General features: G+C 46.3%; 1 protein-coding gene across 1 annotated transcript; it reads left to right on the top strand.

Annotated features, from left to right (window-relative positions):
- Window positions 1-20,244: 20,244 nt before the first annotated feature.
- Window positions 20,245-22,020, top strand: LOC133096570 (OTU domain-containing protein 5-like). Its single transcript, XM_061198211.1, has one exon. It carries the CDS (start codon window positions 20,262-20,264, stop codon window positions 21,909-21,911), a length of 1,650 nt encoding a protein of 549 aa, XP_061054194.1. The 5' UTR covers window positions 20,245-20,261; the 3' UTR covers window positions 21,912-22,020.
- The last annotated feature ends 949 nt before the right edge of the window (window positions 22,021-22,969 follow it).

Here is a 22,969-nt window from a genome sequence, read left to right as displayed (position 1 = left end):
ACCTCACGCAGGCCTTGCAGGACTCTTCATGGGCTTCGTTTCGTTGAAAGCGGTAGCCAGGGAAGGTTTTCAAGTAGGGGCGTGTCATGCTCCAAGTGACTATGGAGAAGAAGGTGGTAGCTAACTTTTGGTTTTTCAAAAATGTTTTAATTGCGATATTGTTGGTGGTTAACTTTTGATTTTACATCTATTATCCCTGTGAGCCTGAGAATAGACCATCTCCTGCCCTACCAAAAATGTGCAGTTTGTCTAAAATTGCTAGCTTGAGACTCAGGGAAAGCCAAATAGCACTGAGGTTTCCCATGAGGGGATGAAAGAGGACACAGCATAAAGCTGCAGCCCAGCTTCGGACGATCTCTTTACTGAAGCAATATCTCGGGCAGCTCCAGGGACCCAGACTTTATTACACGGCACAGCTGTACACAGCTCTGTCCTACGTATATCCTACTGGAAGGATACCCGATAGCCAACTAGTCGAGAAATCAATGTCTGGGCGTTGGAAAAGCTGAGATGTCCTGCCCAGCACAGAATAACGTTTCCAATGCAGCATGTCCAGGAAGAGAAAGCAGGGCTGAAGCAGAGAGAGTATGAAGACTCAGCTCTTCTATTTCACAACCACCACTCTCAGCCCTACCCTGCATCTACTTACAGTCACAGGGGAGAGAGAGCACATTATCAAGGTTTTGTTGAGTTTCTTACGTCCTAAGAATGCTTCCCAAAATGGTTAGATGAAAACAAAATACTTTTCTTTAAAAGCTCACCTTCAGAAGATATGCAAACAGCCGACAGCATATAGAAAGATGTTCCACATCATTCATCATTAGAGAAGTGCAAATCAAAATCATACTGAGATACTACTTTATACCCACTAGGATGGCTACAATGATAATTTTTAAATGGAAAATAACAAGTGTTGGTGAGGATGTGGAAAAGTTGGAGCCCTCATACATAGTTGGTGGGAACTGAACATGGTGTAGCTGCTGTAGAAAACAGATTGGACGTTCCTCAAAAAGTTAAATGTAGAACTACCATATGCCCCAGCAATTCCACTCCTAAGTATATACCAAAAAAATTGAAGACAGAGACTCAAATACATGTATACACATGATCACAGCAGCACTGTTCACAATAGCCAAAAGCTAGAAGCAACCTAAATATTCATTCACAGATGTACAGGTAAACAAAATGTGGTATATACACAATGGAATACAATTCAGCCATAAAAGGGAAGGAAGTGCAGATATATACCATAACATGAATGAACCTCAAAAACACTATGCTAAGTAAAGGCAACCAGTCATGAAAGACCACTTGTTATATGAGTCCACTTACATGAAGTTTCCAGAATCGGTAAATCATAGAGACAAAAAGCAGATTGTTGTTTTCCAGGGTCTGGAGAGAGGGAGAATGGGAACTCATTGATTCAGGGGTACAGGGTTTTCTTTTGGGGTGATGGAAATGGTTTGGAACTAGACGGGGTGGTGGTGTCACAACATTGTGAATGTACTGAATGCCAGTGAATTGTACGCTTAAAATAGTTAATTTTATGTTATGAGATTTTATATCATTTTTTAAAAGTTTACACTCTCTGAAACAAAAAGTACCCTAGCTCAGTCCTCCTGAGTCCCCCTGTTTTCAGCATCTCTAGGCCAAAAGAGCTCCCCATCCTCTGGTGACAGACCCCCTTCTCCTGGTTCAACTGCCACAGGAGGGGTCAAGCTAGAAGGAGGGGGTCACACACTGTGGGTTTCTCTCCTATCTTTGAGGAAGTGAGTTTAGAGCCAGTATTCACATCAGGGCATTCTCTGAGGCCAAAATACTGGAAATGGGAGTAGTGTGATCTCAGGCACTGAATAAACTTGAATTTGGACAAATTAATATCTCTGGATCTGAGGAACGATAGCATCCCTTCTTTTTTATTGAAATATAGTTGATTTACAATATTGTATTAGTTTCAGGTGTACAGCAAAGTGGTTCAGTTATATACATATATTTTCAGATTCTTTTCCATTGTAGGTTATTACAAAATATTGAATATGTTCTCTGTGCTATACAGTAAATCCTTGTTGCTTATCTATTTTATGTATAGTAGTTTATATCTGTTAATCCCATACTCCTAATTTATCTCTCCCCCGCTTTCCTCTTTGGTAATCATAAATTTGTTCTCTATGTCTGTGAGTCTGTTTCTGCTTTGCAAATAGATTCATTTGTGTCATTTTTAGATTCCACATATAAGTGATATCATATAATATTTGTCTTTCTCTGTCTAACTTACTTCCCTCAGTCTGATAATCTCTAGGTCCATCCATGTTGCTGCAAATGGCATTATTCCATTCTTTTTTATGGCTAATATTACACTGTGTATACGTACCACATCTTCTCTATCCATTCATCTGTCGATGGACATTTAGGTTGCTTCCATTTCTTGACTATTGTAAATAGTGCTGCTTTGAGCATTGGGGTGCATACATCTTTTTGAATTTATAGTTTTGCCCAGATCTATGCCCAGGAGTGGGATTGCTGGATCATATGGTAACACTAGTTTAGTTTTGTAAGGAACCTCCATACCGTTTTCCATAGTGGCTGCACCACCGCCAGGTATAGTGGGTATCCTCAGCTTCAGTGGCAAATACTGGAGTACTGGACACGCCCAACACCATGCTGAGGGCTCTGGGTGTCCTCGGACAACAAAACAACGTGGTTCCTACTCATACACCACGCCCCCAGTCCCCATCCCTAGTGACCACACACTCAGAAGGCTGGAGACCTCATCTGAGCCCCCGGTTCCTTGAAGGGTGAGGGCTGCGGTGGAAAGACAGCCTTGGATCCTGCAGGGGAGGTGCATCCGAGCTCCTCCCGGCTGCACTCACTTTACTCGCTTCCTGTTTGGAAATGGAGACTGCGGCAACGTGAAGAAGGCTCACCGCCTAGAGAGGCGTTGCTTCCTCTTCCTGCTAAATACCAAGGCAGAGGCTGCGTGCACCCAGTGCACAAAGACTAAGCTGAAAATCAAACCTCACCGCACAACTGAATTCTTCTTCTGAAAACAACTGTCTTACACTTAGGTACGCACACACTTTCCCTGGAGCATCAGACGCATCACGATTCACAATGTTCAGGTTGTAACATCTACCAGCGGGCAGGGCACCAAGCCCCACCAGCTCTCCCACGCTGGGCTCGCCGCGGCCAGGTTCAGGCCAGTTCAATAAATTGAGTTCCCACCGTGCCCGCGACACTGGGCAGGGCCTTCCCACCCTCATGCTTCACAGTATCCCTGGGGGGCAGGGGGTACCTCCACTTCCCTAATAAGTCGATGGAGATTTGGAGATTCTGAATCCCCTAAGAGCAAGCTACTAAGGGGCCGCTCTGGGATCCCAGCCCCACGCAGCTTCCCCAAGGTAGCCACTGATCAGCTGCACGTTCCCAGAATAAAAGAACAAAGTGATGGCGATAGAGCAAAACTCCATTAAGGTGGATCTTGACCCTGACTGCTTCAAATTATTGATCAAATACTCAGCAAGAGGTACAACTTTAAAAGCTCCCAACTACGTCCAATAACTCAAACCGTGAACAATGTGTTGCCAGGTGGAAAGCTTTTGAGCACCTGCTTTAATGAAAATAATTATAATTAGCAAACTGATCAGAGTCAGAAGCTACTGCTTGAAAGTACTTTCTCCCAAGATGAGCATTCCCCCCAGGGAATAATGATCGTTATTAATTCAGTTAGACTTAAAGACAGGCCTTCCCAACCTACAGCTGACATGGGGCTGCTTTGAGTGCGCACTGATGTTTCACCAGCTCAGGATCCATTTCCCCTTTTTCTGATAAACAGAGTCGACCCCCCTGGACACCGCAGTCTCCTCATTCTCTGTCCCTTGTTTGGGTAGGGGTGTCTCCATCTTCTGCTCCAAGGGTGGACATGTGACCCAGGCCTGGCCAAACCACTCAGCTCTCGAGGCCGGATGACACAAGACCCAACAGTTCCAATTCAGGGACATAATGTTAGCACTTTCAGTGACAAGATCTTCTTTCTGCTGGAATTTTTAACAGTGAGAGGGCTAGCAATAAGCCTGCCACATTTTGCTAAGTGGAACAACCAAAGCCTAAAAAAATCAAAGTCTTCAAAGGGAAAGGGAGACGGGAGTGAAACACCTTGAATGGATTAATTATGTGAGTTCCTGGATCCAGCCATGCTTGGATCTATCCTAGGTCACCCAATAAATTGCCTTTTTTAATTAAAGCAATTAAAATTGGAGTTACTTGTAAACGAAAGAGTCCCAGCCAATACTACTTCTTCACTTTCCAAAAAGAGTCAACCTTTTGACCATGGTACAAATGTAATTTGCAGTCCACTCTGTGCAAATTGAAACCAACACCACACAAATAAGGACTCAATTGAATGTCTGCTTAGACTTCTTCCTAGGAAATGAGTAGCATTTGTATCTTGCACATAGTTCAAGGCTGGTAAAATGCTTGCAGAGAGTTCCCGTCCAGGGTCACACAGCCAATTTATCTCTAAGTGAGTGAGGAGACGTGCCCAGCTGACCGCCAAGAGTGGTGTTTCAAGGCAAAGACGCAAAGGAACGTGATGCAGGACGGGATATTGTCTCCTCCTTAGCTGTACAGCCATTTTTTTAATGAGAATTTTTAAAATATTTATTTATTTATTTTGGCTGCCCTGGGTCCTAGTTGTGGCATGCAGGATCTTTCAGTTGCGGCATGCAGACTTCTTAGTTGCGGCATGCATGCTGGATCTAATTCCCTGACCAGGGATCAAACCCGGGCCCCCTGCATTGGGAGCGTGCAGTCTTACCCACTGCACCACCAGGGAAGTCCCTGTACAGTCATTTTGAAACTTGGGACGTGCATCCTGCCTCATGGAGACCTGGTGATACAGTTCAGCAACATAAGCTAGTGGGATACACCTGTGTTTGTTTCCAGAATCATCTTCTCTATTAAGAAGTATCTGGCTGGTCCAATACACAGCACTCCCACTGGACAGAGGTCTGGACAAGCCTCCTGCAGGGCTGCTGAGCCCCTTGTGTCCAGCCCAGGCATGTTTGTCTCTAGCTTAGGTACAGAACCCATCCATCAGTTGACTCCAAGGCATGACACAAAGGGCAGGAGACAGGCAACTTCACACCAAGTTTACCCTTGGGGAGCTGTCTCTCCAGTGGAGAGTAGCTCTCTGCTGAGCAAGGCATGGCCTTGCTCTAGAGCCCCAGGGTTCTTGGTCACTGCTCCTCTACTGTGCTTGGAAGGCTTCGACGAGCATCCTTATCCTGTATGGATACTCCTAGCGCCGCCAGACCTTCTAGGTTCAGTGGCTCCAGTGGCAAGATAACTTGAACTCCAGCCTGGACTCTCTACTGAGCCTTCTTTTTTTTTTTTTAATTTTTATTTTTATTTATTTATTGGCTGTGTTGGGTCTTCGTTTCTGTGCGAGGGCTCTCTCTAGTTGCGGCAAGTGGGGGCCACTCTTCATCGCGGTGCGCGGGCCTCTCACTGTCGCGGCCTCTCTTGTTGCGGAGCACAGGCTCCAGAGGCGCAGGCTCAGTAGTTGTGGCGCACGGGCTTAGTTGCTCCGCGGCATGTGGGATCTTCCCAGACCAGGGCTCGAACCCGTGTCCCCTGGATCGGCAGGCAGATTCTCAACCACTGCGCCACCAGGGAAGCCCCGCTCCTGAGCCTTCTTGCTCTGCCTCTTTTGAAACTGACAGTCTTCCCACTCACCCAATGAGTGGGTTCAGGTGATATTCCCAGAGTGGTATATGCTACCGCCAGAACCTGAAGAGGCACACCAGGCACAGTGCCTCTTTCTTAGCAGTAAGCACGCCAAGGTGCAATCTTTTCTCATTCACCTTATAGGAGATATCCTGCCATGCCCCAGGTCATCAGACCCCGTAAACTTCTTGATGTGACAGGCTCCCAAATATTCATGGGGTTTCCTCTCTCATCCCCTGGCTCCTGTGTGAACTACTAGGGCATTTACGGTACTTGCTGTTGGTCAGATCCAATTAGCATTTTGTCATCAATATTATGGACCAGTATGGTATTGTGTGGAATATCGAGATGTTTGATGATCCCCTTGATCGTGAAAACAGTTGGAAGGATCTAAAGGGCCACTCTATTCCCAGGTGCCTTGGATCTGAGGTATGAGTGCAACGCAAAATGTATTTCCTGGGTGAAATCCTCTGTCTCAATCTGAAATTTCCCTCTGTCTTTATAATCTGATTACCCCCAATGAATCCTAACTCCATCTCTTCCACCTTCCCTTCCAATGCCTTGTTTTAGGTTCATATACTACAAAGCCAAATCCTTTGTATTTACTATTAAAAGCTAAATACACGTTTCCATCTCCCAGGGAAGAGAAAGCACGGATTACCTATTCTCAGCTGAAACCGAGGTGCAATAATGATCAGGGAGCTCTGGAGCACCTCTGGTTTTCATGTAAAATCCATTTTTGCATCTGATGGAGAAATGGCCTCAGCCATCCCTCATCCTGGATTACCCACATCCTTGATGCCATGTACGATAGATCTCATGTTCATTTCATTCACTGGATGACGGACACATAAGAAGGGATTGACATAAAAGGCCACGTTGCACAGGGAACTTTCTCAGTGTGATTAAATTTTTGGGTTAAAGCATACTTGAAGGATTTAAGATGAAACAGTCATTCCAAATGTAAAGGGCTTCTGATGTGGAACTGGAAATAAACTCTACCAGAATTGAACTTAGCAGTTCTTTGTGTTTGTATATAATAAGAAATAAAACAAAAGAAAACCAAGTGTGAAGCCCCTTTTCGATATGTTTTTGACAGAGGTCAATATCCATGGAAAATTTTTCAAGTTGGGATTTGCTCTAAGTCTGGGGGAGGAGTGAGGAGAGAGCAGTGCGTGGGGCACAGGTACCGACCACGGAGGTCCAGGTTTGGTTTTACTTTCCCTGTGGACCACTGGCCACAAGCCATCGTCCCAACCCCACGGGCTGTGTTCGCTTCCTGGACATGGAAGTCAGAGAGGCTCCTGCCCTTTCTCCTTTCTGTGTTCACGGGAGGCACGTCCATCTGCATGCGTGTGTCACTGATACACACGCTCCGCGGCTGAAACTACCGCCGCGATCGATTCTCCTGCTTCCGCCCAGCTTAGCTGGGAGTCAGAACCTGCATCGGCAGCAAATTGTAAAAGGAATGACGAGCAGGCTCATGTCATCGCCCCCCTTGCTCGGCACCTGCCCGTCAACATCCTCACCTGCTGTTTCAGAAGCATTTTCTTTTAAAGTAATAAAACTGCTTGTTGGCATTTCTCAGGGTCACTAATGCAGCTGTCTACTCCTGGACTTTGTGATGGAAAAAAAGAAATACAATACGATCTCCCCATTCTGGGGGAGCAGTAACAAGAAAATCTAATTTTATCTTTGCAAAGACGTACTCGTGCTACCACTTTGACCTGAATTATCTACTGGAGAAAGTCTTTGGACTAGAAAGAATGGCTACGTGCAGCTTCGAATTCTTTCAATCTGCTTTTTAGCCTATAAATCAGTATATTCGATTAAGAAGGCTATGGGTAGGCAAAGGGATTATTTCTAATTAACCAGGTAATTAGCTATTTTTCAAATAATTGTGAGACATTCCCAAACTTTTATGGTTTACAAACGGCCTAATTTCAGTTGCATTAATTTTTTGAGATGACACCTAACTCTTTCTCTCTCTCTCTCTCTCCCTCTGTCTACCCAGAGAAACACACATATACATATACACTTATTTTACAGAATTAAACCTAGTTTTGATTTAGAGGTTTTAATGTTGCTTGAGATATTACTGGTGGCGTTGTAAAAGTCAGGGCTGTTAATACTTTAAACTAGTATTTATGGGATTTCCAATAACATCATGAAAAATACAATTATATCTCCTTTTTTCCAAATTCAGAGGGTTTTAAAATTTCTTTTCCTGTTCTTCTAAGGAAGGACATCTAGTACTTGGAGAGATCTTGTGCTTTCCCATGGCTGGTCATTTATATCACATCCAATTCTGTGCCAGGTTCTTAGAGGCGAACCGGCAACCGTTAAGCTATCCTTTGTTTTTCTACCTTGCATATGGCACAGAGGAAAAATGTTTGGGAGTATCCAGGGCATGGAGCACAAAAAACTAATGATCTATATCAAGGGTGATGAATGTTACAATACTTTTGGCTGCAAAGGGGACCGAATGGAACCAATCTGAATGAACCTGAGAAGGAAGTTATTTGGCTCTATAACCAAATGTCTGCAGGTAGGGCAGATCTGACAGCTGGTTAATCTCAGCTCACTGCTGTCATCAGAAGCACAGGTTCTTCTCTCTCACTTGTTCACAAGGAAGATGCTGCTTCCCTCATCTGTGTGCAGCTACATGCTTCCTCAGAATGCCTGTGAAGAGACCTCAGTAGCTTCTAGTAGTTTTCCCAGAGTGAGGAACCTCCTTCTCCAGAAGGCTCTAGAAAACCCTTCCTCACATCCCACTGGCCAGAATTACATCAGTCCTTCCTCAACCAATCATGGGGCAAAGAGAAGGAGAGAAAATGCAGGCCACCCCTCGAGTGCGGTGTCCTTTCCTTGTAGCACGTGGCCTATGAGACGAAGGAATAAATAAAATAAACTGAGTTCCTTTTAGGAAAGGAAAAGGGAAAATCTTTGCCAGGGACCAGCCAACAACTCCTCTCCAGGTGCTGAGGCAGAAATAACGTTATTGCATCTAATTCAAAAAGACACATGCACCCCTATGTTCATGGCAGTACTATTTGCAATAGCCAAGACATGGAAGCAACCTAAGTGTCCATCGACAGATGAATGGATAAAGAAGATGTGGTACATATATACGATGGAATATTCCTCAGCCATAAAAAAAGAATGAAATAATGCCATTTGCAGCAACATGGATGGACTTAGAGATTATCATACTAAGTGAAGTCAGACAGAGAAAGACAAATATCATATGGTATCACTTATATGTGGAACCTAAAAAAAAAAAATGATGCAGATGAACTTACTTACAAAACAGAAACAGCCTGACAGACAGAAAACAAACTTGTGGTTACCAAAGGGGAAAGGTGGGGAGGGATAAATTAGGAATTTGGGATTAACAGATACACACTACTATATATAAAATAGATAAACAACAAGGACCTACTGTATAGCACAGGGAGCTATATTCAATATCTTGTTATAACCTATAATGGAAAAGAATCTGAAAAAGAATATATATATAACAGAATCACTTTGCAGTATACCTGAAACATTGTAAATCAACTCTACTTCAAAAAAAAAAGAAAGATAGAAAAAATGTATTGCAGAAGGGACTCTTCCAGAGCTCTATAAACAAATGGCTAGACCAGGTCCCAAGCCAAATGAAAGCAAGGCCCAGGAGGGTAACAAATGGACAGGCTGATGCCCTGCAAAAGGAATGGTGGGGACTGTGGCCAATTGGGGTGTGCATGCCTTCCTAGGGCATCCTTATCCAATTGAACAGAGGTGTACCCCTGCTACCACTCTGACCTGAATTATCCACCAGAGAAATAGTCTTTGGACCAGAAAAAATAGCAATGTGCCGCCTGCCCCATGCCCATGACCTGTCCCCTCCCCCTTCTCATCCAAACCTACATGCCCCTAATGCTTCCCCCCAACCCTATCCTTTCACCCCCACCCCCATCTGTGGTGTGGCACAGACCCACATTCCACATACCATGTAAATCCCATCTATGGGCTGTTCGGGATTACCCAGTCGACAGGCAACCACGTGTGAGCACAGAAACTAAAACTCAGAACTTCGACACATTTGTTTTCATTGCTTAGGGCCCTGCCCCAGCTTATATTCAACTTCTGGAACTCAACCCCTTGAATACAATTGAAGGATCTGGACAGGCTTTATCTGCATTTGAATGTATACTTTGCCACTTACGAGATCTGTCACCTTGAGCAAGGCACGTACCTTCATTTTACAGATGAAAAATCCCAGGCTCAAAGATGAATATCCACCTCCAAGCGTTTTGTGAAGATTGCATGTGGATTTATGTAAAACACCACGCCCTACCCTCTGTGCATTTAAGTGTCACCACCCACACCCCCTCCCCAGGGTTTAGCACGTGGACAAAGACAAAGCAAAAGTCTTGAACGGTTCCATTATTTTCTAAACAGGTCTCCCCAGGACTCCAGACTCCAGCTGCTTGGGCCTTGGGTGCTGGTTTTCTCAGGTTTCGCCCATGAACGCTGTCTCTGATGCCAGCCTGCCACCCCCCAAGCCATCCTCTGCCCTCCCATCATGAGGTTGCTCTAGTGCTGCCCACCAGATGGAAAACCAGAGAGCAGCCTCCCCTTCTGGAACGTTGCTCCCATCACGTCCAGAGCATCCCGGCCCAGGGACGCCTCTCACGGGGACAGGCAATGGGGACAGCACACCTTCTGTCTCCTAACCGCGGTCTGGTAAATCCCGGGGGACCTCTGCTGCACGGCCGTGTTGACTGTTCTCCAGAAGCCTCCCCCACCGCATTCATTCCACGTTTGCTTAGCAAAGGAACAAAACTCCACGATGCAGCCATGCTTGATGCCCTTTGGGTTGAGAAGAAACCTGAAATACACATCATGCCTCCTGCCCCCCTAGCTCCCACACGAATGGAACCCCCATCTCCCAAACTGCCACGGCTGCTACTGAGGATAATAAAACAAAAAATAAAAGATGTGCATACAGTTTCTAAAACAGTAATTTTTTTTAATCTTTCATCCCTTGATTCCCCCCATCCAGTGAGATCACTGGGCAGCTGGTGAGGTACCCATTTTATAAATAAGGACGCTGGGGCAGAAGGAGGAGAAACGATTTGCCTTTCAATCCGCACCGTGAGTGATGGATGGAGTTGGGACTCAAATCTAGGCCTGTTACTTCGGACTACAATTTTTTTCCATTTTATATTCCACTTTATCCCCTCATCTACGAATCCATAAACCATTAATTCACTGCTTCTTGCTTTAATCTCCCTTTGTAAATCAAGAGTAAAGATTCCATGCAAAGCTCTGGATCACATCCATTTCAGCCTGAATAAAATGCTTCACCGGCGCTTACATTTCAAATTCACCATGGTCCACCCCCGAGTACACACCTCCCGTCCCATTCAAGGTGACCACGTGATCCGTAAGCAGCTATTACCCCCCAGAGGATCACGAGGGCCTGCGTATTTGGGGAATAGAGTTACACTTTAGTTTTTATTTTATGAGTTCAAATAAGGGAAGGAGTCATGCCAGCTGAACATAAAAATGATATTTTAAGGAAAATCTGAAATTGTATTTGGCCCTTATTTTTTACCTCTGGTTCTAACGTGACTTTTCCCTCCAGGTCTTTGGGTAGGACTTTTTCCAAGAAGAAGATCTAAGTGTGAAATTCTTTCATAGGATCGGGCCCAGTCCTGGGTCCCACTTGGCAGAAGGGCAGGAGGACGAGGTGACTCCCAGAGGAGTTGTGAATGAGTAGGTATGAGCTGTGTGGCTCACACTCGGGTAGACTTGGAAAAATTAACACATGGCTGTAAAGCTAAATTAAAATGTCAGATTTGAATAACTCTGCATGGCTATGGAAAGAAAACAAATTAGCAGTGAGCAAGCTTCCAGCTCTCCTCTTAAGAGCATTCTACATTGATGGTGTGTTTTCAGGTTTTACATTGTGATCCCAGCTTTGTCGTTACACAGCCTTCGGAAGGGGGAATGGCTGTGGGCTGAGGCCGGAAATTCACGCTCAGTGTTAGATGCTGACTTGACATCTGGTAAAAGTGGGAGCCCTCAAATGGCCTGAGGGCTCTGAGTCCCCTACCCCCTCCAGCCGAACAACCCTTCTATCGCCGGGACCAGGCACAGTGCCTGCTTATCCGTGAGTAGTGGGTTTCGGTTCCCTATCAGACAAACCAATTTCATCACTTCATGGGAACCAGGGTCACTCCACCCTCCTGTCACGACAAAGCCTGCCTCTCACAGCCCCTGTGCATTCAGTCTGTTCCCAAGTGCCACCCCCCTGTGGCCCTGCGTGGCGTATGCTGTCCTCCCCGCCCACTCCCCCCCAGCTCTGAGTCTACGGGACCAGGAAAGTGCCCCACTGATCAGCCTCTTCTTGGTGAACATCGACCATTCGTCACTTCCCCCACTCTTCTTCCTCTAATCCTTCTTTCTCTCCCCATTCCATTATCTATGGTTTTCTTTTCTTGCACAATGATAATTATAATAAATTTGCCAACCACCATACTTCAATTTTTATGGATGCTGACACACATATGTTATATAATCTGCCCTCCAAAGGAAACTACAGGTGGTCCCCCACAAGTCTCCTAATTGGTCTTTTTTTTTCCTCTAGCAGGGAGGGTAAGAACAGAAAATGTTCAGCCAGAAGGCTTGGGTTCATCCCCTGACTTCTGCTTACTATTTATGTCATGTTGGTCAAGTTATTAAACCTTTCTGGGTCTCAGCTTTCCCACAGACAAAATGATGATAATAATACTCACTGCATAGAGTTATAGTGATATTTTAAAAGATAATGCGTTACGAGCTTAGCACAGGACTTGGCACAGAGTTTTCATTCAAGTGCTTACTGCTAGAATGTTTGAAGTGGACAGCCCCATCGCCCTAGCTTTATGGTCCTTTCCCAAGGCCTGGGTTCGAATCCCCCACTGATGAAAACCTGGAGACATACACTCACTGCACATACACAGCTCTGCACCTCCAGTGTCCTTCCCCTCCCTAGATTGAGAGAGGATCTCATCCATGGTTTTTAAACCTACATGAACGTAAGAACCATCTGTCAGTCTTTAGAGATGTACAGATGCTGGAAGATCACTCCTGACTCAGCATCACTCAGTCTCCAAGGATAGCGATGTGCAGCCAGGATGAAGATACCCTGGGCTAACCCAGGTTCATTTCAGAACCAACGTCCATGTGTCTGTTATCCTATATTCTCTCCATTTCCTTCTGACTGTCTGAAATCCAGTCATTTCATACTCGATGATATGAAAGCCAGTGGCCCTGTACACAAAAATAATTAAATTCTGCCTAATGAACTTGGATATAATTCTCAAGAATATTCCCTGGACTAGAAATGAAACACTTTGAGTGGAGAGAGTGGGTTTTAACTCAGCCACTGGGGAAAAAAGAAACAGGAATTGCAAACAAATTCCCGATTCCCAAATTCCCCTTCAGGCCCAGAGAGGAAACTTAGAGAAGTAAGTGCTTATTTATGAAGGAGTTTTCTGTAATAATTGCATAACTTTTGCCTCATGCACAAAGACTCTGAAAAGATAGCCAAGTTGTTTAAGGTCTCTTCTATGTAAGATGGATTTAGATACCTATAAAGCTCCTCGACATGACCAGACAGCATCAATAAACTTGAATGATGGCCCAGCACTAACATAATTAAGAAGAATTAATCCTCCAGACTCGGCAGCAATAGGTGTGTTGTCCGTAAGAGCCTTGTCAGCACTTCAAATATTTCTCAGCTGACAAAGATTGGACATTTGGGAAGACAAAATAGATGTAGCCAGACACAATCTGACAAGATCTGCTAAGATGAATCAACCTCCCCACCCTGGGGAAAAAAAAGAAAAAGAGTGTTAGGAAAACAGAGAGCGGGCAAAGCTTATGTCCCCAGACTCTGGAATTCAAAGGAATATTAACTTCACAAACAGAGCTGGTAAGGAAATGACCCAGAGTGAATTCCTGTTTGTTGGGAACAGAGCTGGTCCATGGCAGCGCTACTCAAAGCGGCTTGTTGACAGTGCCAGTTTGCAAAATCTTCCAGTTCGTGAGGAGATAAGGAGTTTGTGCCAGAATATGTCAACTACATCACTAAATGCACTAAAAGTTCAGCTAACTTTTTTTTTTTCCTGGCAAGAAGCATTGCATTGATTTATCCTTTGATGCAAACTCCTGATCCCATCAAGGACGGGAAGTCCTTGCTCTTGGTGGAGTGATCCCTGGCCTCCCTGTAGTGGAGGCTGTGATTTGCTTTCCTGCTCTCCTTTCCGGGACGAGGCATTTACTCCTCTGTCTGGATGGAGTATTAGCTGCTCACGACTCATGGCTAAGAGAATCTCCAGGAGTTATTCTAGACCAGGATTTCCCTCTTCTGCTCTGTCAGACTCCATCATCTGCTCCCAAGCACTCTTTCCTGCACCAAGTCTCAAACCATTTATGAAACAGCTGCTTTCGGGCTTCCCTGGTGGCGCAGTGGTTAAAAATCCGCCTGCCAATGCAGGGGACACGGGTTCAAGCCCTGGTCCGGGAAGATCCCACATGCCGCGGAGCAACTAAGCCCGTGCACCACAACTACCGAGCCTGTGCTCTAGAGCCCGCGAACCACAGCTACTGAGCCTGCGAGCCACAACTACTGAAGCCCGCACACCTGGAGCCCGTGCTCCGTGAAGAAAGAAGCCACTGCAATGAAAGCCCACGTGCAGCAACGAAGACCCAATGCAGCCGTAAATTAATTAATTAAAAATATTTTAAAAAACAAAACAAATAAACGGCTCCTTCCTCTCTCCCTCCAGCTGTGTGTGTGTGTGTGTGTGTGTGGGAATTTTGGGGGGGAGTGTCAAGGGGATGAGAAGGTGGTACTTTTAAGGTCTCCAGGCCTAGTTCCTGGGAAAGACATACACCCCAAAACTAAAATCTGCTGCCACCTTTTGGTGAAACAGAAAAATAAAATTCTTTAAAATAGAGAAAATGTATTTCCTGTTAAGATTTTGAAGAAGAAGAAAAAAATATAACGTTGAGTACCCTAGAACAATTAATATACTTTGTATTATAGACTGTGGTTTTGGTCACTACTTCTGACGCTGTGAATATTAACATCAGTTCTGGGAATGAATTTTAATATTAATAAAGAAATATTCAACTTAACCAAATACCTGACAGGATTCCTCATTGACTATTGTGAGGAGGGTAGACTGCTAGAAAGATTAACAGATTTAAGTATCTTTAAGAGCAAGAAAGAACAGAAGTGTCTAACAATTCTTCCGTGTGTGTGCAGAACAAGCTCGGGGCTGCCACCCATGGAAGACAGGTGTGAACACACTGAGTGTGGCCACCTTCCCGACACAAGTCTCCTCGCCCTACTGCACATCCAGAGTGCAATCCTGGACCAGCGACTTCCTCTCAAAGTCTAATCACTACCGTATGACTTACCCAGACAAGGACCCCAACTGTTGTCAACAGGGGTCTGGGCTCGGATATTTCTTTTTTTTTCCAACAACCAAAAATTATTTTATTGCCATTGCAAAATATCCATTCATGTCTTCTGAAAATGAAATAGTTTCTATTTACAATGTTGTGTTTAATTTCTGCTGTGCAGCAAAGTGACTCAGTTATTCACATATATATTCTTTTTCATCTTATTTTCCAATATGGTTTATCACAGGATATTAAATATAGTTCCCTGGGCTCGGATATTTCTGATGAGTGGTGTCAGAGACCACCCCGTGTCATGTTTAATTGAAATATGCCTAAAGCTATGCCTGAAATTTAGCTAGTGATCAATCAATAGTTATTGAATAAGCGAGTGAATATGCATGGTATTTTGAGAACTAAAGAAGGAGCTGGGAGGATTTTTGTAAAGTTGGAGGGGGGTAGGGTAAAGATCACCTGAGGAAAGAGAGGAAGCAGTGAAAAAAGGTGACTCTGAGATGCCAGGCAAAAGCCATGCTGTCCCCGCAGAACACCCAAAGCCAGAGTCAGGCTCCCAGCCCATCCCCATACCAGCCCCGAGCTACTCTAGCACTATTGAGGGCGTTGTACCCCACAGACCCAGGGAAGGTGGTGCTCCAGCAGAGCATGTGATTGAGAACTGCTGTGCGGAAGCATCTCATTCAAGGGCTCCCACAAGGATGTAAACGCATCACTGCCGTCTCTGCCTTCATGGTCACATGGCGTTCCCTCCCCCTGCATCTCTTCACATCGTCCTCCCTCTGTGCTTGTCTGTCTCTTTGTCCATAATCTACCCTTTTTATAAGGACACCAGTCATAGTGGATTCGAGCCCACCCTAATGACCTTGTCTTAACTTGATGACATCGGCAAAGACCCTATTTTTAAATAAGGTCACATTCTGAGGTGGGGGGATAAGGATGGAGCCAGCCTCTAGATGCCCCAGAAAGGGGAAAACTAGAAAGTCACAGAGATAGGATTTAAGATGAAATTAACCCCCTAACCCACACCCTTTGCATTATCCTATGTTTCCTCCCACAACTATTTTGCCAGAATTTAAGCTTTCTCTAAGCTTTCTTTCCTCTTAAGGAATATTTCAGTGTTAAGTCTCTGACCTGGAATCATATGAAGTTGCTTTGCTAAGCTCCAGGGCAGCTGTCTGTAAATGCCCGTACTATGCTTTTTATGAATTTCTCCAAGACACAGGCACTTTGCCCCAGGTTCTCTCTGCTCATAATCTGTCCTCAAAATAACATTCCTCTCATTGTCTCCTCCACCTTCTGAGCAATGGAAAGTATAGCAAAGTTAAGTCAGAAATCAAGCTGTATAAAATCACAATCACAGTGACCAACTTGGTATTACGACCGTAGACCAAAATTCACTGTGAAGAAAAATCCCGAAACCTCTAGACAAGACTGTCAAAAGTTATTTACTCCATCTCCCTGGAGGGCATTCAGTCGGACGCTACCACTTGTCTAGCCAACATGGGTCCACCACCTTCCTTGCACACACGCAAAAAAAACTGCATTGGTACAGAAGTATGCTGGGAAGTGCTTTGTTTACACACCCTCAGAAGGAACAAGGTAACCTCCCATTGGCACGACTACACTGTAAATATATTAGAGCTTGTCATGTCATAGAAGAATGACAAATGAGATTTAGTGATATTCCTGGTGACTAATGCCACGGTTGAGAATCAGTTGTAAAGAGCTCTCTTGATAGCCTGGAGCCAGATATTATTATCTTCTTATGAATTCAAGAACTCCAAGAATAAAAGCTTAATGTATGAATAAGCTTTGTTCCTGCCATGATTTGATGGCTACGAGGGACAGCTTCCTTGAAATGGATTATTATTTTTTTACTATAGGGTAAGTGAAATCTCGGTAAAAGACAAAATCTCTCCCCACCTTGCCTGCACCTGCTCCCCCCTCACGCTTACACACATGCACATGCCCTTGAGAGATCTGCAATTAACCAAAGGAGGGAACCAAGAGGTTACAGCCATCTGACAGTGTCTAACAGTGGGAGGTTGAGCTGCTTCAGCAGGTGGCCACTGTGTAAAGTGCAGAGATAAATGCTGTGAGTCTGAGGTGTGAGCTGTGAGATGGATAGACTTGGCCACAACCTCATCTGTCACCTGGCTTCACACACCTCCACACTAGTTAGAGATCCTGATATCAGTGTCAGCCCGAGTTCTGCATATTCCTCTTACCTCAGTGTACGGCTCTTCTAGAAAATGGCCACACGTCCCTTTAGGAAGGGGTCAGGGAATATTATTTTAAATATGGGCAGAGAAATGACAGAGTCCTTCTTCAAAGGAACTCAGCTTTCCATTCAATCTAAGCATGAGAGTTGGCTCAGATACAGAAACTTGGTGAGGGATCAAAGTATTTCATCAACACTTTGATTTTTTTCTGATCACAAAAGTCAAGCAGGATAGTCAGCACCTACATGTCTTATCCTAAGATAATCATGAGTTACTGGCCATCACCGCAGATTTCTGTGGGTCAGAGAATCTTGAAAAAGTCCAGCCTTTTTTCATCACCAGAGCCCCCTGGGGGTTGGGATCTTTGGTCACCTATTCAGCCTTGTTGCCCATTATGCTATTTACATCCACTAGCCTCTAACACTTAAGAACTGCCTCTTGCCGTCTGTTTTTTTGGAATCCTATCACCCTATTGACCACAGGCAGCCCAGCTCCTTGGCAATATTTTCTACTGTCAATGTTGGCCTACAGAGGACAGCCACCACGGGCTTCTCAAAGATGCTGGTGGCTCCCTCGCTCATGCCGTCTTTATCACCATGGTGAATGAGTGTCCTCTGCGCTTGTTTAGGGAACACGAATCAGATTTCCTTCTCACGCAATAAATCCACTCCAATTGCACACTTCCCTGAGCCGCCTGAGCTGTTCTGAGAATCCCTGACAAAAGACTTCTGGAATCTCTCATTTACTGTGTTCCTCCTCATATTCAAACTTCAAGGAGTCATCTCAACTGTATATTAGGACCAGCTCCAAGAGTTCCTGCCAGTAATCTCAGTTGTGAATCACAGAAGGATGCTCCCACATTCATCAACTTGCCACTTTCACCTTGTATTCGATCCCTCCCGCCATCACCTTCAATATCCATCCCCACGCATTCTCTTGCTTCCTATCAGTTCATATCATTCAGTCCTACAACTTTTCCACTGAGTAGGCATTTTTCCCATAGCAGAAACTGTATTTCTCCAGTTGGACTATACTGAACCCTGATTCAGCTATTGGTCTGGAGACAATGAGGGAGACAGGAACAGATTTTGAGGGAAAGCATCGTCTTCAAGGCATCAGCCTAGCTAAGCTCTCGGCATGGTCTCCAGGTCGTGGTAGAAGCACCCTCTGGTAAGAGGGGCTATGCTGCTTTTTCCTGCCTGGAGGCTTCAGGAGGACCTAGGAGTTCAAAGTGGAAGAGGAAGTGGGAGCTACATGAGGAGCAGAGGGTCCTTTACAGGAGACCCACATCATTCAGACCTGGGGGAACACTGTCCTGGAGCACGAAGTCAATCAGGTTTTATCGCCAACCGAAACAAAATAAGCAGCTGATGTGTTAATTAATTTACTCCACTGAAACATCTTTCCCCAAACATCAAGACATGAGTCGGGAATCACCCCAAATGTACCTTTTAAGTTTCAGTATTCAAGTTCTCATACATTTCAAGCCTTTGCAGGAAACTTTCATTCTTACCATTTTTCAAATGAACCCAAAATATGAGAAATTTGTCACTGCTATCTAAGTGATCTAACTGGTTTTTCCTTTCTGTCACTAGCCCAGGAGAGTGGCCTAGCAACAGATAGATCAGCAAGGCAGTAATTCTCAGGGCAGTCTCACAAAGCCACCTCCACGGCCACCGAGAGAGAGAGGGATAATGTGCAAAGAAGGTGTGATAATTCTCTGGCTGTCACAGGCTCACTGTGGACAGCAAGAGCAAAGACCGGGATATGTATGGTCTTCACTCCCGACAGGCAGGAATATCAGTGCTATTAACGTGCCGCTGTGTCGGGTGGGGACACTGGGGGCTGGATGGAGAGTCATTTGTTAAGGGCTCCATTTAATCTCCTGTCAGCCCATTAGCATATTTAAACAGTTTTCATCTGGCTTCATCACTCATTAAAACTGCTGACAAGGATGGAAAGTTCTGCTTCATGGGGTGAAACATGGCAAACAATATGGATATCAACTGGTTTATTGCAGGGCAGGTGTGAGTCTATGGAGCTGGAGAACCAAACCCCACAGGTGAGACATTACGGAGCCAGACCTGCATCACTTTACGGGGTGAGCACCATCGCCCCCCGGGCATGCACCACTCACATGCACACAGCATTTGCCCCGCTGTGAAAGGTCACATGACTTATTGATACATAATATCTTTACTAAATCTTCACGCCTCCATCTATATAGCAATTCACAGTTGTTGAGATCTTTTCTTATCTGTTGTTTCGCTTTATCGTCACAAAAAGAGAGGCAAGTGCAGTAGCCTTTGACAGATCAGGGAACTGAGGTTCAAAGCTGTAGCGACTTGCCCAAGTTGAAATGTTACTGTCTCCTCCTTCCCCTCATTCTGTTCCTCCTCTTCACCTTCCTTCATCTTTTTCATGGTCATTCTCTTCATCTTCATGATCCTTTCCTTCTGCCTTTAATTATATAAAGAAGTCATACAAGTCAATACCAAAAACAATTTGATTTAAAAATGGATACTTCTCCCAAGAAGATGGACAAACGGCCAACAGACACATGAAAAAATGCTCAACATCACTAATCATCAGGGAAATGCATATCAAAACCACAAAATCACCTCACAATCAGCCGTCAGAATGGCCGTCATCAAAAAGGCAACAAATAACAAGTGCTATCCAGGATGTGGAGAAAAGAGAACCCTCGTGCGCGGTTGGTGGGAATGTAAATTGGTGCAGCCACTATGGAAAACAGTATGGAGGGTCCTCAAACAGTTAAAAATAGAACCGCCTGTCCCGGCGTGCCCCGCGCCGAGGTTGGTGGTGGGGGGGGGGGTACTCGGCGGTGCCGCCATGACTATTCTCCCCCAAAAGAAACCGCCGCCTCCCGACGCCGACCCCACCAACGAGCCGCCGCCGCCGCCCGGGCCGCTGCCCCCGGCGCCTCGCCGCGGCGATCGCGACCGTGACTCGGGCGTCGTTGGCGCCCGTCCTCGAGCCTCGCCACCGCCTCAGGGCCCGCTCCCGGGGCCACCGGGTGCCCTCCATCGCTGGGCGCTGGCCGTGCCGCCCGGCGCCGTGGCAGGCCCCCGGCCACAGCAGGCCTCTTCTCCTCCTTGCAGGGGCCCCGGCGGTCCCGGGGACGCGTTGGGTGCCACGGCAACGGGCGTGGGCGTGGCGGTGGGCGTGGCGGTGGGCGTGGGCAGTGCCGTGGGCGTGGGCGGCTGCTGCTCTGGGCCGGGTCGCAGCAAGCGGCGGCGTCAAGACACCGGGGTCGGCGCGGTTGGCGGGGCGAGTCCTGAGCGTGAGGAGGTCGGCGCCGGTTACAACAGTGAGGATGAGTATGAAGCGGCTGCGGCGCGCATAGAGACCATGGACCCCGCCGCCGTCGCGCAGCAGGAGCGCTGGTTTGAAAAGGCCCTGCGAGACAAGAAGGGCTTCATCATCAAGCAGATGAAGGAGGACGGCGCCTGCCTCTTCCGGGCTGTGGCTGACCAGGTGTACGGAGACCAGGACATGCATGAGGTCGTGCGAAGGCATTGCATGGACTATCTGATGAAGAATGCCGACTACTTCTCTAACTATGTCACAGAGGACTTTACCACCTACATCCACCGGAAGCGGAAAAACAACTGCCATGGCAACCACGTCGAGATGCAGGCCATGGCAGAGATGTACAACCGGCCCGTGGAGGTGTACCAGTACAGCACAGAACCCATCAACACATTCCATGGGATCCATCAAAATGAGGACGCACCCATCCGTGTCAGCTACCATCGGAATATCCACTACAATTCAGTGGTGAATCCTAACAAGGCCACCATTGGCGTGGGGCTGGGCCTGCCGTCATTCAAGCCGGGCTCTGCAGAGCAGTCCCTGATGAAGAATGCCATCAAAACCTCGGAGGAGTCGTGGATTGAACAGCAGATGCTGGAAGACAAGAAGCGGGCCACAGACTGGGAGGCCACAGAGGAGGCCATCGAGGAGCAAGTGGCTCGGGAGTCCTACCTGCAGTGGCTGAGCGATCAGCAGAGACAGGCTCGCCAAGCCCGCGGCCCCAGCCAGCCCCGGGAGGCCAGCGCCACGTGCAGCTCTGCCACAGCAGCAGCCTCCAGTGGTCTGGAGGAGTGGACCAGCCGGTCCCCAAGGCAGCGGAGTTCAGCCTCGTCACCCGAGCACCCTGAGCTGCGTGCCGAGCTGGGCCTCAAGCCCCCTTCCCCAGGCACTGTCTTAGCTCTTGCCAAACCTCCTTCACCCTGTGCACCAGGTACAAGCAGCCAGTTCTCGACAGGGGCCGACCGGGCTACTTCTCCCCTCGTGTCCCTCTACCCTGCTCTGGAGTGCCGGGCCCTCATTCAGCAGATGTCCCCCTCTGCCTTTGGCCTGAACGACTGGGATGACGATGAGATCCTAGCGTCGGTGCTGGCAGTGTCCCAACAGGAATACCTAGACAGTATGAAGAAAAACAAAGTGCACGGAGACCCACCCCCAGACAAGAGTTGATGGAGACCCAGAGACTGGAGACCATCTCCCAACCCCCACACTCCTGCCCTCTGGTGCCACCCCACCTTCTTTGGTTTTCTTCCCTCTTGCCATCTTCCTTCTTCCCTCTCTCCCCTCCTTTCACTCCACCCCACTTCCCTCTGGCTAGCCCACCCCTGTGCGCCCTCTCATCGCTGCCACCACCATCATTACCTGTCTCTCCGCCAGCTGACGTGCCCTGTTGCCCCCTGCACAGCACCATCCCTGCATTCCACAGGGGACTCGGGCAAGGGTGCTGAAGGTAGGCGAGAGGCACACAGAGACAAACCAACTGGCAGCCAGGCAGCCCCTGAGGAGAGACATTCAGACAGAGGAAAGTCTCCCTGTCCCCGATTCCTTCCAAGATCAGAAACTTGTCACCCCACCACAAATGATGCCGGGGAGGTGGGAGGAAGAAGTGGGAAAATCTCCTTGCCAGTACCCCAAGAATGTCTGAGCCTTCAATGTTGAACTTTTTCTTTATTAAAATGTACTCTTATCTTATAAAATCAACCAATCAAAAAGTGATGTAGACAACAACAAAAAAATAGAACTACCATATGACCCAGCATTTCCACTCCTGGGTATTTACTGGATGTAAACAAAAACACTAATTTGAAAAGATTGCATCCCCATGTTCATTGCAGCATTATTTACAGTAGCCAAAATGTGGAGGCAACCTAAGTGTCCATCAACAGATGAATGGACAAAGAAGATGTGGTATGTATATATACAATGAAATATTACTCAGCCATAAAAAAGAATAAAATCTTGCAATCTGCAACAACTTGATGGACCTAGAGGGTATTATGCTAAGTGAAATAAGTCAAACAGAGAAAGACAAATACCATATGATCTCACTTATATCTAAAAACAAAACAAACAAAACAAAATGAAAACACACTCATAGATACAGAGAACAAATGGGTGGTTGCCAGAGCACAGAGGGATGAGGAGATGGGAGGAGTAGGTGAAGGGAAGAGGTACAAACTTCCAGCTATAGAATAAGTAAGTCAGAGGTATGTCATGTATAGCAGAGG

This window comes from Eubalaena glacialis, chromosome 8, assembly GCF_028564815.1.
Source record: "Eubalaena glacialis isolate mEubGla1 chromosome 8, mEubGla1.1.hap2.+ XY, whole genome shotgun sequence".
NCBI lineage: Eukaryota > Metazoa > Chordata > Mammalia > Artiodactyla > Balaenidae > Eubalaena > Eubalaena glacialis.
Note: the sequence above shows the minus strand (reverse complement) of the source record. Positions and strands in the feature narration are given on the sequence as shown.